General features: G+C 47.2%; 1 protein-coding gene across 2 annotated transcripts in view; it reads left to right on the forward strand.

Moving 5' to 3' along the window:
- Positions 1-916: 916 nt before the first annotated feature.
- Positions 917-15,676, forward strand: part of MKX (mohawk homeobox) — a 49,509-nt gene continuing 34,749 nt past the window's right edge. The window contains exons 1-5 of one of the 2 annotated variants that reach the window (XM_039380746.1): positions 917-1,219; positions 1,683-1,929; positions 3,922-4,081; positions 11,979-12,132; positions 13,356-13,691. In XM_039380746.1, coding sequence (XP_039236680.1) covers positions 1,748-1,929; positions 3,922-4,081; positions 11,979-12,132; positions 13,356-13,691 — 832 coding nt within the window. In that variant the 5' untranslated portion in view covers positions 917-1,219; positions 1,683-1,747. The remainder of the gene's footprint in view (positions 1,220-1,682; positions 1,930-3,921; positions 4,082-11,978; positions 12,133-13,355; positions 13,692-15,676) is intronic. The other variant, XM_039380745.1, reaches the window with a different exon arrangement.

Below are 15,676 nucleotides of genomic sequence, written 5' to 3' on the forward strand. Positions count from 1 at the left end.
TCCAGCGACCCTTTCCCCAGTGCGTGTGGCTGTGGGACGTCGCAGAGAGAGTCCGTGACGTCACGCCCCTATGAGGAGGAGTGCGGGGGTGGGAGTGAGCCCCAGAAAACACCCCACGGTGGGGCAGAAACGGTGCGGCTGAGCCCGGGGCGGGGGGGCGAGCGGGGGTTCTCGAACTGCCGCGCCCGCAGCAGGTACCTGCCCCCTCCGTCCCCACCCGCTCCAGCGCCGCGCCCATGGAGAACCGCGCACCCCTCCGCAGTGGCCTCTGCAGCCCGGGAAGACGGGCGGGGACAAGGCCAGGGTGATGGGAGGGGGCGAGGGAATACAAGAGGTAGCAGCTATGCCGATTCAGGTCCTTTGGTGTCACACTTGCGGGGACAAGGACAGGGACAGCGATGTGCCGCGGAGACCGTGGGGTCGCGCGTGGTGCGCGCACGGGGGGTCCGCGCCGCGCACATCCTGCCGGGCCCGCGGGCACAGACGGCTGCTCCCTGTTCACCCGCGGCGGTCAAATAACGTCTGAATTACATCCTTGTAAATATTGACTGTGGCCGTCTTCTTCGTTTCTGCGCACAGAAAACCGAAATGTTAAGCCCGTCGGGGCCGGGCTGCTGCGCCGGAGGGAGGCGCGGGGTGCGGGGTGTGGAGCAGCGGGGTCGGGGGAGCCGGGGCACATCCGTGGGAGCGGGACGGGGCCCCCGCAGACATCTCCGGCTACCGAGCATCGCATCTGTGCGAGAGCGCGCTGGCCGCGCCGAGGATGCTAAAGGCAGCGGGCTGTCTCCTCGCTTGGGCTGTGGGCTAATTTATAATCCTTGGGCGGGGAGAAGGGGGGAGAGACGACACACAAGAGAAGACGGAGAAGCGTGGGGGGAGATGTTTCCTGGTATGGCTTCATTAAACGCCGGAGTTAATGAATGGCACAGGGCTGCGGCTGCTCCCCGCGTCCCCAACGAGAGTCTCTCCCGCGACCAGTGTGACACTAACGGGAGTCCTCAGCCGCCTTCCCCGGGAGACGCCCCCATACAGACGGTGGACTGCCCAGCCGTGCACTGTCGTCCCCTCGGATGCCCCTGGCCGGACTCCTACCGCCCCTCGACGCACCGCCCCTCGACGCCGCGCTGCCCGGGCGGGCCCCGTGCCCTTGCTGGGGCTGCTGGGGTCCCTTCGCCGGCGGTGACTCCCCCCGGGGATGGGGAGCGGCGGTCCCGACAGTGTGAGTGGCTGCGCGGCGGCTGTGCCTCCGGGCGCCGGTTCTGCGCATTTAGTGGTCGTTAAAAACAATTTGTTTCCCTCCCCGCTTGAGGAGGGGGAAGGGGAAAATCATTCCGGGGGAGGGGAGAGGAAGGGGGGAAAAAAAGGAGTGAGAGAGAGAGCAAGCGAGAGAGAAACACCAAACCCACAGAAAACCCGCGCTCCGAACTATTGCGACACGGAGCGAGGAGCGCGACGGTGGCCGGCGGCGAGGTGCGAGTGGGAGCGGGCCTGGCTGAGGGAGCGGGTCGGGGTTGGGTGGGGGGCCGTGGGAGCGGGCCGGGCCGTGGGAGGGGCGGGCCGCCTCCCCCCCGTGGGTGGACAGGCGGCGCCCGGTGCCTCCGCGCTGCCCCCCCGCCGGCCGCGCCGGGCGGGTCTCGGCGGTTCGGCGCGGCTGCCCGGTCACCGCTGCCGCCTCCCCGCAGCGCACAGCGAGTCCCCGCACCTCGGAGACGGCGGCCAGCACGACGGCGGCCCCCAGCCCCCCACCATGAACACCATCGTCTTCAGCAAGCTCAGCGGCCAGGTGCTTTTCGAGGAGGACGCCAAGGAGCGGGAGCGGAGCGGCCGGCCCTACGTGGGGGTGGTGGAGGGCCCACACCACGCCGAGGTGCTGCTCCCCGACAGCCCGTCCATCAAGGAGAGCCTCAGCCTGCGCAACCGGCGGACAGGGTATGCCGACCGCTCGTCTCCGCGCCGCGCACCGGCTTCGGGGGTGGCCCTGCCTGCCGGCGCTCTCGGCCGCCGCGCCGCCGATGTGGGGTTGCGAGATGGGTTTCTGGCTGGGTCCTCCCCCGCGTCCCCCGATCCGTACTCTCTGGGACTCTCATTCCGCAGCTATAGTGGGAAATTCCGGCAATAGGTGATGCATGGGCGTCCGATCGGGCTGGAATGTGCCAGACAGAGCTCTCCTGTCCTGCGGCGCTTGACCTCCCCCCTCTGCCTCCCAACGAAAACAAACCGGGGACAGCGGGGCTCCACCGGCTTTTTCGGGCGCTTCAGGCAATTGAAGTCCCCAAAACAGAGGCGCCAGGCGGGACGTGTGGGACTTGGGGGACGAGGCGGCGGCGGTGCCGTGGCCGCGGTTCGCGTTCGGGGCTGGGGCGGGCGGGCGCTGTGCGGCCCCGGCACTTGTTCGCCGTCCCCGCGGGTTCGCAGCGCGCCGAGCGAACGGGCAGGGAGGAGCTGCGTTGTCGGTTCGTTCCCAGGGATGGGATTTAGAACAGACTAGCGCGATGCCATTCAGGAGCTGGGTTAGGTGATGTTAGGATCGGTTTTGCTAAAACGGCAGCTGTGGCTGAGCTGCCTGCGGCTTCTCGCTTTTTTTTTTCTTTTTTTTTTCTTCCTTTTTTTTTTTGGTGCTGGAACAGGTGAAATAGACGGCGATCAGAGGACGTGCAGGCTTCGGCGCGTTGGCAGCCGTAGCTCGGAGGGTTGAATTGGCGAGTGCTGACCAGACATTTCGGGTCAGTGTCACAAAGTAAAGACCGAGGAGCGCAGTCAGGCGGCTCAGAAAGCGAGGAGCCCCGGGGAGCTGCTTTTACTGCCGAATTTCCACCTTAGCGATTGCATCAGCTGGCCCACCACGTTTTACCGGCGGTGCTGGCCGGGAGGACGCGGGTTGTGTTTCACCGCAATGTCATTGCAGCCGATCGCGGCGGAGCGGGGCTGCCGAGGGAGCCCCGGGCGAGGCAGCGCCTGCGGCCGTTCAGCCCGGCCCCGCACGGCCCGGCCCCGCACCGCACAGCTCCGCACGGCCCCGCACAGCCCCGGGGCGCCCCCTGCCGCCGCCGCACGGAGGCCCCTCCGTCCCGCGCGGCGCTGCCGCCGGCCCCAGCCCGCCTCTGGCTTTCCCTTCGGATTCCTCCGGTTTTGTTCGCTCACTTTTTTATTTTAGGCTGTTTTTTACAGAGAGACACCTTTGCCTTTTTTTTTTTTTTTTTTTTTTTTTTTTTTTTTTTTTTAACGGAGCCTGTGTTTCGTTCCCCCCGGTATACGCCGTTTCCCTCGGCAGGCGCGGAACTCAGTGGGCTGCCTTGCGTCGCTGCCGGCGGCGTTGGCAGCGGAACGCCGGTTCCCCCAGGAACACCGAGGAGAGAAATGACCCGGGAGCTGCTCGGTGCCGCGGGTATCTCTGAATATCACTAGCAAATAAATCCGGGCGGGTGGTCAGGCTCGGCTGGCCCCGGGGCAGCGCGCACCGCAGCCGTGGAGTGCGCGGCCGGGCTGTGCGAGGAGAACCCCTCTGTAAGCAGACTGACCACACACCTGGCAGGTGCCGGGCACCACTTTGCACCGCCGGAGCCCTGGCCCCGCCGAAATCCCCGCAGGGCAGGCGCCCGGGCCCGCGGCATTGTCGCGGCCATTCACCCGCTTTGGGGCTGCTCTCCCAGACCTTCCACGGGGAGTTTGGGGAGCTGTGGGCATCGCCTTCTCCTAGCAGCCGGCCGGAGCGAGAGGTGCGGCCGTGAAAGTCCCCGAGCACCTCGTGAGGACAGGGCTCGGATCCCCCGGGTAGGACGCACCCCGGGGCTGGGGCACCCCGTGGACAGGGCGCTCCTACCGCCCTCGCCGGAGCGGCCGCGCAGAGGAGCCCGGGTCCAAACGGGGGGAGCGGGCAGGTGCCCCTTAGCCCCGGCCCTCAGCGCCCCTTCTCCGCGGCAGGGCGCGGCAGAGCGGCGGGAAGGTGCGGCACAAGCGGCAGGCGCTGCAGGACATGGCGCGGCCACTCAAGCAGTGGCTCTACAAGCACCGCGACAACCCATACCCCACCAAGACCGAGAAGATTCTGCTGGCCCTCGGCTCCCAGATGACCCTGGTGCAGGTAAGGAAACCTCTACCACCACCTTTGGAGGCTGTTCTCGGGCGTTTCATGGACGGGAGAGACTGGGACAGCGTCAGCCAAAGCTCCTCTGTGAGCTGAGCAAGGGGCAGCACTGGGTATCGGGGACCATTGGTGCAGCCAGCAAGACCAAGGGTCCTGTGTGCATCCCTCCTCCGCCCTGCCCAGGGCTCCCCTGGCCCAGGAGGAATGTCTCTCCCAAGTAAGAATTACCACATCTGAGCTATCCTGGCTGGGGAAGTGCTAAAGACAATCAGCAAAAGGTGTGTGCTCGCCCTCCTAGGAATAGATACTCTCATCCTTTCATCTCATTCATAAGTGCAATGAAAATACTTTTGCTTAGTCTTTAGAAATCTTCAGTTAAAAAAAAAATCAGTGATGGGAGATTTTAGCACAGAATAGGAATTGCTGAGGAAATTGTAGGAAGCTACTCTTTTCCCTTTCGAAAATGGGCTAGGATGAAAACTGTTCTATTGTTCTGATAATAATTGTCATCACCTGTTGCGCAGACATTAGCGTTACCATACGTGCTGTGTTCAGCAGCTCAGCACACAGTGTCTGCGCTTCACAGTCTTGCAGGAATTATCATTGCAGTGTAATTAGACATGGAGAGTAATTGTTTTGCTCTCAGGTAATACTCCCCTGAAATGACTGACAGTTGTCTTGCTGTAAGAGGCATAAAGTTTGCTGCAAATGTTCATAAATCTTAGTTCTTTTTTCTCTTTGCCATCTGGCACTCTATTGAAATATGTGGTTAAATGCTATCAGTTGCCGAGTGATGCTATCTCAGGTCTGGATGCTGAAAAGATTTATGCATTGTGAATAATCAGATTTCCTTACTGCAAGTTACTGCTAGGTGCATAAAATAAAACCCATGTGTTTGCAGGATTGGGTCCTCGGCACTCTACCTAACACATTATGTGTCACTTTGCAAAGGACACAAAGAGATCAAAATAGCATTAAGTATTAGAAAAAGTGGAGTGCTTTTTTGAGTGCTCCTTCAAAAAAACCTGTGCTATGAACTTCAGTTCTAGCAATGGAAAAATTAAAAACTTTTACATTTTAGTATCTCACTATAAAACTGCTACACTAGAAAAAACACTATAGCTTTGACAAAAATAATATTAATGTCTCAGAAGATGTAACTAAAACAACTTCTCTTGCTTTTAAAAAAATATACGTGAAAGGTTTGTTCAGACTTTTAAAAATATGATTGTATAAAGACTATACTTTCAATGGCACAATTCAATAGGAGTACTTTATTAGACCATGGCTTTTAGGATATTCCTTTGTTTTTACATGGGATTTAAAACATACATCCATGTTGGGAGACAGTAATATCATCTTGAGGACTTCTACTGCTCTTATATAAATGCCTCGGAACAAAGAGACAATGGGAAAAAAACTGATGGGTTTTTACAGCATTTCTCTCGTGGCAGCTTTGATAAATCCTGATGGGGATAAGTTGTATTAGCCTCTATAAAAGCATGAAGTGTGCCATGGCCACTACTCAACAGAGTTTTATGATCTACATAAGGTGTAGACTAAAATTAAAAGGAATCAAGGAGGGTTACATTTAGCTCTCTGAGACCCCCCCCCCATCACTCAAGCTGAATTTGACGAGCCTCGTTTCTCTGTACTGTAATATTTGAAAGAGTTGTGCAAACAGGCACATCTATCTTAATTTAAAGAAGCACACCATCAAAAAGAAACCCCAGGTGTTTCTTCCATCATTTGGGTACAGTGCTCTTTTAACCAAGGAATACTGTCGCATCTGTATGAGATGTAAATACATATATCTGGCACCAGCAGTAATTCCAGAACCTGGAAGGACAAAACAACACACACTCCACACCTACTTTTTGGATGCCCAGAAAGAACAAGACTGTAATCCAGATCAAAATTTTTCTTCTCAGAGAATAAGAAAGAACATGTCTGGCTGTGATCTCAGTCACACAGGGTACATCTGAAACAGCTTCCCTGGAGGCTGTGCTCTTTCAGATGAGTAGTATAACCAAGAGCAGGCTGGGATTGGGCTTCAGTGTTTCTTGGAAAGTTTTGGTTCTGTCCCAGGAGGGGCATTATGCAAAAGCATCAACCAGGGTTGCCTGCAAATTGCTTTTCTAATCAAGTAACATCGTTGGACACTGTTGAAGAACCAGAAGTCAGTGTATGATGCTTTATCTGGGTTACATGACTTCATGTCCCATATTTCTTACTCTTTTTCCATTTCTCGGTGCTGTCCTGTGGTGTTTTTTCCCACAGCTTTCTACTCCTGTGGAGGCAGTTGTCTGCTGACAGCTCCTTCCTCTTTTCAGCATCCCTTGTGTTCTGGTTGCCGTTGCAAGCCCTAGGGGAGGCAAAAGATACTGTTGAAAATCCCTTTAAGTTTCTGCCACAATGCTGTTTAGAGAATGAATGGTTGGGTTATTTTGTTTTTCTCCTGACTGATGATCTTGGAAAAGGTCTTCAGCAACTGCCTGGAAGATGAGGTTGATCATAGTGATTTTGATAATATAGCTATAACTCTTCTCCCCGTGCTTTTCTTTCATCTAATGAACCTTATTCCATTATGTACCATCGGTGCAAAGGAGCTTTTGCAGGACCATGGCAAAGATAAAACCAATTCTTCTGTGAGATGAAGAGGTGAACATCCAGCCCTGTTTTTTACTTTTGTTATTAGGACAGTATTTGCATGTCAAATCTTCCACAACTTTATTTTCATCAGTTTTGCTATCACCCGGTTGGCTGATTTTAAATTAATTTATTCTACCTCTCTAATACTTTGGCTCACCCTTCTGTTCCTGGGTGCGGTGGGACAGCAAGTGGACTATTCCAGCTGCATGTCCGACTGCACTGCTGAAGAAAAGTCAGAGTCTTTCAAAGAGGTAGGATTTTGCAGGAATCATAAATCATCTTGTTTCTTAAGTTGTAGTAGCAAAACCTGGGGCAAATTCTGGGCCGACTTACTCCTGTGCAGGCCAACAAGGTCTTTGGGAGTCCTCAAGGCAAATGTTATTGCAGATTTCAGTCCAACAGTCCAAAGTTTTCTACTTCCATAACTGCCAAAGCAGGAAACCAAAAAAGCAATATAGTTTGAAAAGGCATTTTATGTTTTACTCCAATTAGATTCCAATTCAGAATCCAATAATTTGTCCTATTAATATGCTACATTTTCATTTGTATTATTACCACAGTGCTTGATTTATTTCATTTTAAATTTTGGTTTAGATATTCTCGTGAAATAAAAAAGAAAAATGGCTGTATATTCCTTCCAGAAAGAAATATGAATGGGTGTATTGTTGAAGAGAAGGTTTTTCAATATGAGGATTAATCTATTGGTCATGTGCTGCTATGGATTTAATAGTATTCAGATTTATAAAAGCATATCTGGATTACTGGAGGAGGAGAATCTCTTAATGTCTGTTCCTTTACTGAACCTTTGGCTACTCTTAAGCAGTGAAGCAGAACAAATTACAATAAAAATTAAGAAGTCTCTTCTGAAGTAAGGCCAAAGTGTCAATATTTCATGATGCCGATGTAAGTACCTGATGCTCTTTGGGAACAACTGAGTTACTGTAAAAAAATGAATGCTGGAAAGAACATCTATTGCCATTCCTCTTGGCTTTTGTCTTTTTACTTCCTGAAGAACTACATGATCCTTACTTTACCAGAGTAGTGAATTTCATCATGTGTGTTTTTCAAGATACTTGATTCTTGGGAGGTTTCTATGACAAAGATTTTCTCACTGGCTTGTATGTAAATCATTGTTTTGGGAGTTTTATTATTTTTGGAGATCACAGTAATGTAACTTGGGACTATGGTAAAGGATGGACATTTTTGGTAGCTTGGTTGTTTCTTTTTGCAATAGTTAAGGTAAATGTGGTGCAAACAGGCATTTGTTGTGAGTGGAAACTACAGCGTAGGCACGCAGCTTTTAAAAGACTACATGGATAGACAATGTAACATTTTGAAATTAGTGACAAAACTGTTCTTGGCTTTAAAGGAGCCAGGAACAGCCTATGATAACCCAGGTGGTGGCTGGGGGTCAGAATGAACGTGCTGTCTGGACAACCTCTTCCAGTTTGCATGGCTGGAGGTATTCCCCTACTGAAGAGTGGGAGAGGTATCGAATCTCGTGATGTCTTCAAAAGCAAGATCTTCCAGCAACATATACCCGTGCCCAAGAGCAGGAAAGCACCCAGAGATACTACATCATAGATTTAGCCGAAAAATCTCTTAAATGCATTTGCCTAACTTTCCTCCAGCTTTATTGGGCCTTGTTGTAATTGCATTTGGGATAAGAGTATCTGGAATGAATTTGCTGCTTTGTGCTTTAGAAGAAGGCTTCTCTTCTAAAAACTGTTCTGGGGTTCTTTCAGAATCATAGAATCATTTAGGTTGGAAAAGACCTTTAAGATCATCAAACCCAGCTGTTAACCCAACACTGCCAAGTCCACTGCTAAACCATGTCCTTAGGCACCATGTCTGTACTTCTGTTAAATATCTCCAGGAATGGTGACTCAACCATGGTAACTTTCCTAGGCAGCCAATTCCAGTGTCTGAAAACCCTTTCTGTAAAGAAATTTTTCCTAATATCCAATCTAAACCTCCCATGATTCAACCTGAGGCCATTTTCTCTTGTCCTATGACTTGTCACTTGGGAGAAGAGACCAACTCCCACCTTGCTACAGTCTCCTTTCAAGTAGTTGTAAAGAGCAACTGAGCCTACTTTTCTCCAGACTAGACACTCCCAGCTCTCTCAGCTGCTCCTCATCAGACTTGTCCTCCAGACCCTTCACGAGCTCTATTGCCCTTCTCTGGAGATGCTCCAGCACCTCAATGTCTTTCTTGAAGTGAGGGGCCCAGAACTGAACACAGGATTTGAGGTGCGGCCTCACCAGTGCTGAGTACTTGGCTCCCTGGGCATTCTGCCGGCTCGTGTTCAGCTGCTGTCAACCAGCACCCTGAGATCCTTTTCCAGCCACTCTTCCCCTAGCCTGTAGTGCTGCCTGGGGTTGTTGTGTCTGAAGGGAACTTCACCTTCTTGAACCTCCTACCATTGGCCTTGGCCCATTGATCCAGCGTTTTCATATCCCACTGCAGAGCCCTCCTGCCCTCCAGAACATCAACCCTCCCACCCAACTTGGTGTGTCTGCAAACTGACTGAGGGTGCCCTTGATCCCCTTGTCCATATAATTGATAAAGATATTAAACAGAACTGACCCCAACTGAGTCCAAGGGAACACCACTGGTGATCATCCACCAGCTGGATGTAACTCCATTCACCAACACTCTCTGGGCTCGGCCATCCAGTTTTCTACCCAGCAAAGAACACCCCTGACCAAGCCACGAGCTGCCAGTTTCTCCAGGAGAACGCTGTGGGAAACTGTCAAAGGCTTTACTAAGGTCCAGGCAGACACATTCACAGCCTTTCCCTCATCCACTAAGTGGGTCCCCTTGTCACAGAAGATCAGACTGGTCAAGCAGGACCTTCCTTTCACAAACCCATGCTGGCTGGGCCTGATCCCATGATTGTCCTGTACGTGCTGTGTGATGGCACTTAAGATGATCTGCTTCATAAAGAGCAGGAGGACAAGGTGCAGTATATTTAGCTCATTATGAGAGAATGATTAAATACTACTATTTCCTTCTCTCATGGCAGAAGACTTAAAATATGACTCATCTTTTCATACTGATATGCGGAAAGCAAAGCATTGGCATGGGAAGAATGAGCCCAAAATAAACCAAGAGTACCATGATGCAGAAATCACTCTGCTAAATTTAATTGCTTTTATGTATGAGTCACGCTAATACTACCCTATCTTTCTTCTCTGTACATGGCACTTCACTGATGAAATATTTCCATCTGTAATGAAATGCAGCATAATGAAATCTTTCTTATGAGAGATTGGAAAGCTGTCAGTTTTGTAAAATGCTGCAGTAACTGCTATCGTCTTCAGTGAGACCCAGATTGATCCATCTCTATTGTTAGTACTTGATTTCAGAGTTACACTAAGTCATATGGTAGCCAGGTGACTGCTGCTTCAGCTAAGCAGTCTGGAGTGAGTTTGTTAACAGCACCAGAAAGTGCATGGATTCCAGCTCACCCTTTCTCATTTACTATAAAAATTGCTGTGTCAATATGATGAATATAAGCAAGTAGCCTTGGAAGAGAATGAAAATTGCTTACTCTGCCAGCTACCGTTTTGGTCTTCTAACCTGTCATAGTAAACTACATGGCTTGTAAAGTTATGTGTTTGGCATCTGAGCGCTGATCCAGGGCTCACTGTATTTTCAGTGGAACCCTGTTTCATGTAAACATGATTTAAAGTAAAATCCAAGTGACAGGCTTAGGGCACCACTGCTGAGTTCTGGGTGTGACTCTGAGCTGAAGCCTTGTTTTTCCTTCAAGCAGATAGTGCTTATTTTTCTCCTAATCTCCCTAGAAGGGATTATTGATTGATCCAGAATCATTAGAGAGATACTTCTGTGTGATTTATACAATCTTAGCTGCAATAGACAGATGACAATACTATGGCCAAAATCCAACAGTGAGGTCTACAGTTTGGCTCTGTGTTCGGTGGGGTAGCGTGTGTTAATAAAACGTGTGTTAACTTGCTTTGCAGGTTATCGCAAATTAAATGATATGATCACTCCCAGGTCAGAATATGATGGTAGTAGTCTTGATTCCTCTGTGTGCATGTTCACAACACAAATATGTGAGTGGGGCTATAGGCTCCTGACGTTCTTTACATTCTCCGTTGCAAGTAATGCTACTCTACCTCCTTCTTGCAGAGGTCATATCAAAATACGCTTATTCCTTCAAGGAGTAGATAGCACTTTTAAGACTTGATTTATCATTAAACAAATATTGTTAGTGTAAGTAGCTTGCCTCTGCTCTTCCTAGTAGTAAAGTTATGGTAATGTCACTGTGTCAGTATTTTCTGTTTTATATAATTTTAAGTTACAGTAGAATCAAGGCCAGCATTTTCTTAGGTGTGCTTTCGTGCAAAGTCACTGCGAGTACATGCATCCTCTTTGGTGGTTTGATTAGTATTGCTGGCACAGAAGAGTAGACTGTGCCTTTTTGCTTGTTCAGTGCCTAAAACACTGTGAAATCCTTGTGTTTGAGCCTGACTTTGTGGTGACCCTGTATGCTAAAAGGATACTAACATATATCCATTTTGCTCTGTCAAACTCCAGAAAACTCTCTGCAGCTGGGAAGGAAGCCAAACCAGACTATTGTTTAGTAGCCACCTTCTGAGGAATCTGCATCTTCACTGGTTTTTAGGGTGTACACAACAAAAAGAGTTAATAAAACCTGCTGCTCTGTAGAGCATGTGGTTGATTTCTGCAGTGACTCTAAGTTGTACTCTGTGTAAGACTTTCCTGATACCCCCTGCTTGTCAGACATACAGTACAAGGGAGAATTTGGGCTTTTATATATACAAAATCAGAATGAGTTTTTCTGTTCAACAACCTTATTGTAGCCTATATAAATGTCAAAGGAAATTACTGAATATTAGATATTAGTTTTAATTTAGGATGTTAGTAGTATATTGAAGGTTCATATTGAAAGTTCAAGGCATTATCTTTAAAATAAAAAAAATTAAATATGAATATAAACTTACTATTTATGACTCCTTAATTGAAACCTTGCAATAATGTGGTTTTGCTAACACTTGTGAAGGGTGAGAAGCCTGAACCTGCCTTCTTGTTTGAAATTCCTGCTCTGCTCAGTGATCGTTTCATGGACTTTTTCTTATTTCTCTTGTTTGCCATTTCCTTGAAACATACATAAAACTCATGAAAATTCTAAGGGTTGGATTTCTTTGTGTAATTTTCAAAGGAAACTAATACACTCATTTGTATGCAGGTATCAAACTGGTTTGCCAATGCAAGACGTCGCCTGAAGAACACTGTCAGGCAACCAGACCTTAGCTGGGCTTTACGAATAAAACTGTACAACAAATATGTTCAAGGAAATGCTGAACGACTCAGCGTGAGCAGCGATGACTCATGCTCTGAAGGTTTGTTGATGCTCTTTTTATCGATTTTAAATGGACTAAAATATATTTAGAAAGTATCAGATACCCTAAGTTAGCTCTAATTTTTAATCACAAAACACCCTTAGTGGATCCACCTTTACTTTTTTTGAGAATTAGGTGCCTTTTTTGGATCCCGCCTACTATGCAGCCTTGCAAAGCGGGATTGTATAAGTTATTCAAGGTGGCAATCTGGCTGCATGTTATTGTATTTCATTGTTACTAGACAGATAATTGTTAGTTCATTAGATTCTACAAGTCTATTCCTTTAATCTGCATTGAAGGAAAAAATTAATTACATTTGTTAGTATAAAGAAATGAGAAATCACTTGACTATTACTTTCCTTAATGGGAGGGCTATAGCAATATCATGTCATTAACAGGAGAATCTGATTAACAAGAGAATCTGATTAACTTTGATGGAGCTTATTAGATGGTAGACTGAATATTACTGTTATTTATTTTATGTATTTTGCCAGCAAATGTTTTCCATAAAAGATGCACTGAAATTCTTTCTTATTCAAATTAGCAAATGCAAGATTTACTTTTTTAAAATGCCCTATATTTTTTATAGAACATTTGTATTAATTAGGTGTATAGGTACTTTTATCAGGCAGTTGTGACACGGAGATACAATGACAGGAACAAATGATACAGAACATTGTCAGAAATCTGTATGTGAATTCTTAGAAGAATACATGTCAATTTGCACTCAGTTGCAAATATCTTTGTTCCAATTTCAGTCTGTACTCACATTTCTTTTGTATGCACTTCCCGTGAAAAGATTGGTTGCAGGACAATTAAAAGAGTACAGTTTAGGCAAATACACCTAAATATGATATGGTATTCAGGAGAACCAAATTTCAAGTAATGATAGTAAGAATTCATTTCATTTACACATATTTTTAAACGCTTGTCGTTGTTTAGGGCACTTTTCAGTTTTTTTCTACTTGCCTTGTGTTACTCATGAACAAATTAGACTCAAAGACTTTTTTACAGCTAATTAATTTAGAATAGCTGGAACATCGGAGAACCACAGGAACTACTATGAGCAATGTGTGAAAAGAAGAAAATGAAAATCAATGTCCAATGCTGAAGTTGTTGTCTCATTCTAGTTATATTTATCACAATTCAAAACATGTAGAGAAGGCCTTGTGTTAAATATTAGGTATTCAGTGTATTACTGTATCTTTGTGCTTTTGTTTCAGATGGAGAAAATCCTCCAAGAAACCATATGAATGAAGGGGGATATAACAAACCAGTTCATCACGCTGTGATTAAAACTGAAAGTTCAGTAATAAAAACAGGAGTGAGACCAGAAACAAGTGCCAATGAGGATTACGTGTCACCCCCCAAATACAAAAGCAGCTTATTGAATCGTTACCTAAATGACTCACTGAGACATGTCATGGCTACTAATGCAGCTATGATGGAAAAAACAAGGCAAAGGAATCACTCCGGCTCATTTAGTTCCAATGAATTTGAGGAAGAACTGGTATCTCCATCATCATCAGAGACAGAAGGCAATTTTGTCTATCGGACAGGTAAGGGATTTTTTTCTACCTCATTTCTAATACAGCCAGCTTTAGTAGATGGTGTTACCTGGAATGAGTGTCACATGATTGTGCCTTTTAAGAGGCTTCTGTCCATCCTCTCATATGGCAGTGGATAATTTCTGCCTATCCTCTTGCATGAGAGTAGGTCACTCCTGTCTGTCCTCTGGTATCAGGGTGGATAAATCCTGTCCACCCTTTCATTCTCTGGAGAAGTTCTGCCTGCAGATTACAGTTAAGTTCTGTTATTGACCATTAGTGAAGCTGGTTCGCTTTTTGAGTGGAGCAATGGGTATGATTTTTGAAATGACACAGACCATTTTTTGTCAGCACTAAGACAATCCTAAAGAAGGAGAAAACTCTTGAACATTCTATTACAATAGAATGGGAGGACTAGGGGAGGACTAGGGGAGGACTGAAGCACTCCATGGCCCCTGCTGGGAGAAAGAGAAGGGCTTTGAAATTTCAAGGTGGCTGTTTGTGACACTTACATGAGTCATATGTCCCTCGATGGAGTGCAGGTAAACACCTCTTCCTGTTGTACAGCATCTCTTCTGTCCTCAGAGTGCCTGTCTGGTGTGTGGCCCCTTGCTGCTCATGCATCTCTTGAATACATGGATTACGCTAATTTCGGCATTGCTCTCCAGACACTGTGCACTGAGCTAAGGGGCCACAGACGTGACCATTAAATACCTTATCTTGATGTTTTTTTGAAGGGTCACACATACTTTATTATTTTAATCTTATCAATAAAAACTTAAAAATGCGATTTAATATCATCTGCTATGTTACCACTCAGAGGAAGGCACATGGGGTGCCTGGTTCATGCCAGTAAATTGCTCTAAATCATGATTTGCTCAGGTCCATGTAGGACAGGGAGTGCTGAAAAGCTCCTCTTCTGAAACTTCTTCTGTGTTTCCTTGGGACGTAAGGCAAAATAAAATTTTAATTTTGAAAAAAATGAAGTTTTACATCCCAGTCTCCGAGGGTCTCCATGAGCGTCTCAGGGTTTCAACTCATTGCAGTAGCCCTAGGTGTTGTCCTGGGGGCTTTCTTGGCATGTTATTCTGCCAGGGGCCACCCTGTGAACAGGGTGGGATGGATATTGATGAAAAGTACTGGAGGACTTTGCACTGAAGTTAATACAGATTAGATTTTGTACTTGGTTCCCCTTGGCTTCCCTGGCAGGCAGGTTCGGGTACCTTTGCAACTTCTCAAGTTTGCAGCCTTTGCTCTCTTTTTTCTGGCACATTTCCTGTCACTTTTTTTTTTTTTTTGTCCGTGTGGATGGGGCCCACCGATTTCAGGCGGCTGAGTTCATGATGGGGGTAGGAGGACGTTTGTGCGTGCAGGTTGTCGGGGATGACCAAGGAGCGAGGGGGTTGTCATAAAAAAATGGGATCTCTTGGGAAGCAAGAACAGTGCATGCACGATTCGTAAGTTTCCAACTTAACTCTCTCTGTTCATTTAACTTTCTTTTCTCAACATACCAAATACATGTGGTCTGCCTTACAGGCGTCTTGTCTGCCAAGTTCTTGTTCTGGTTGTTTTTTGGTTGCACTGTTTAGTGGGGTTGTTTAGTGGTTTTTGCCCCCCAAATGGTTTTTTCTGGTTTTGTTAGCTTTGTTGGTATCTCTATATTGTGATGGTCCTGTTTATTTTTAAGTGAAAAGTTACTCAAGAACAGATGCAGCAGCTCAGATATGTAAACTTACGTTTTTCTGTACTTCATACTGTAACCTAAAAATGGACACAATGGACACAATGACTTTTTAAAATTTGTAATAAATTTGCCACTGTATTAAGTTGTTCTTGACAAGTTTCAAGCTGCACTGAAAAATAGTCATTAATGTGAAGGCTGAAACAGGCGCACTGTAACTGTGTAAGTTCACAAGCTGTGCTGTAATGACTAAAAACTAGTATATTTTTCCTTAAAGTTCATAAGTGGCATTCCTGGAACTCCTCTTGAGATCATA

This window comes from Pipra filicauda, unplaced genomic scaffold (genome assembly GCF_003945595.2).
Source record: "Pipra filicauda isolate LSUMZ 115617 unplaced genomic scaffold, ASM394559v2 scaffold1_size10287979_pilon, whole genome shotgun sequence".
NCBI lineage: Eukaryota > Metazoa > Chordata > Aves > Passeriformes > Pipridae > Pipra > Pipra filicauda.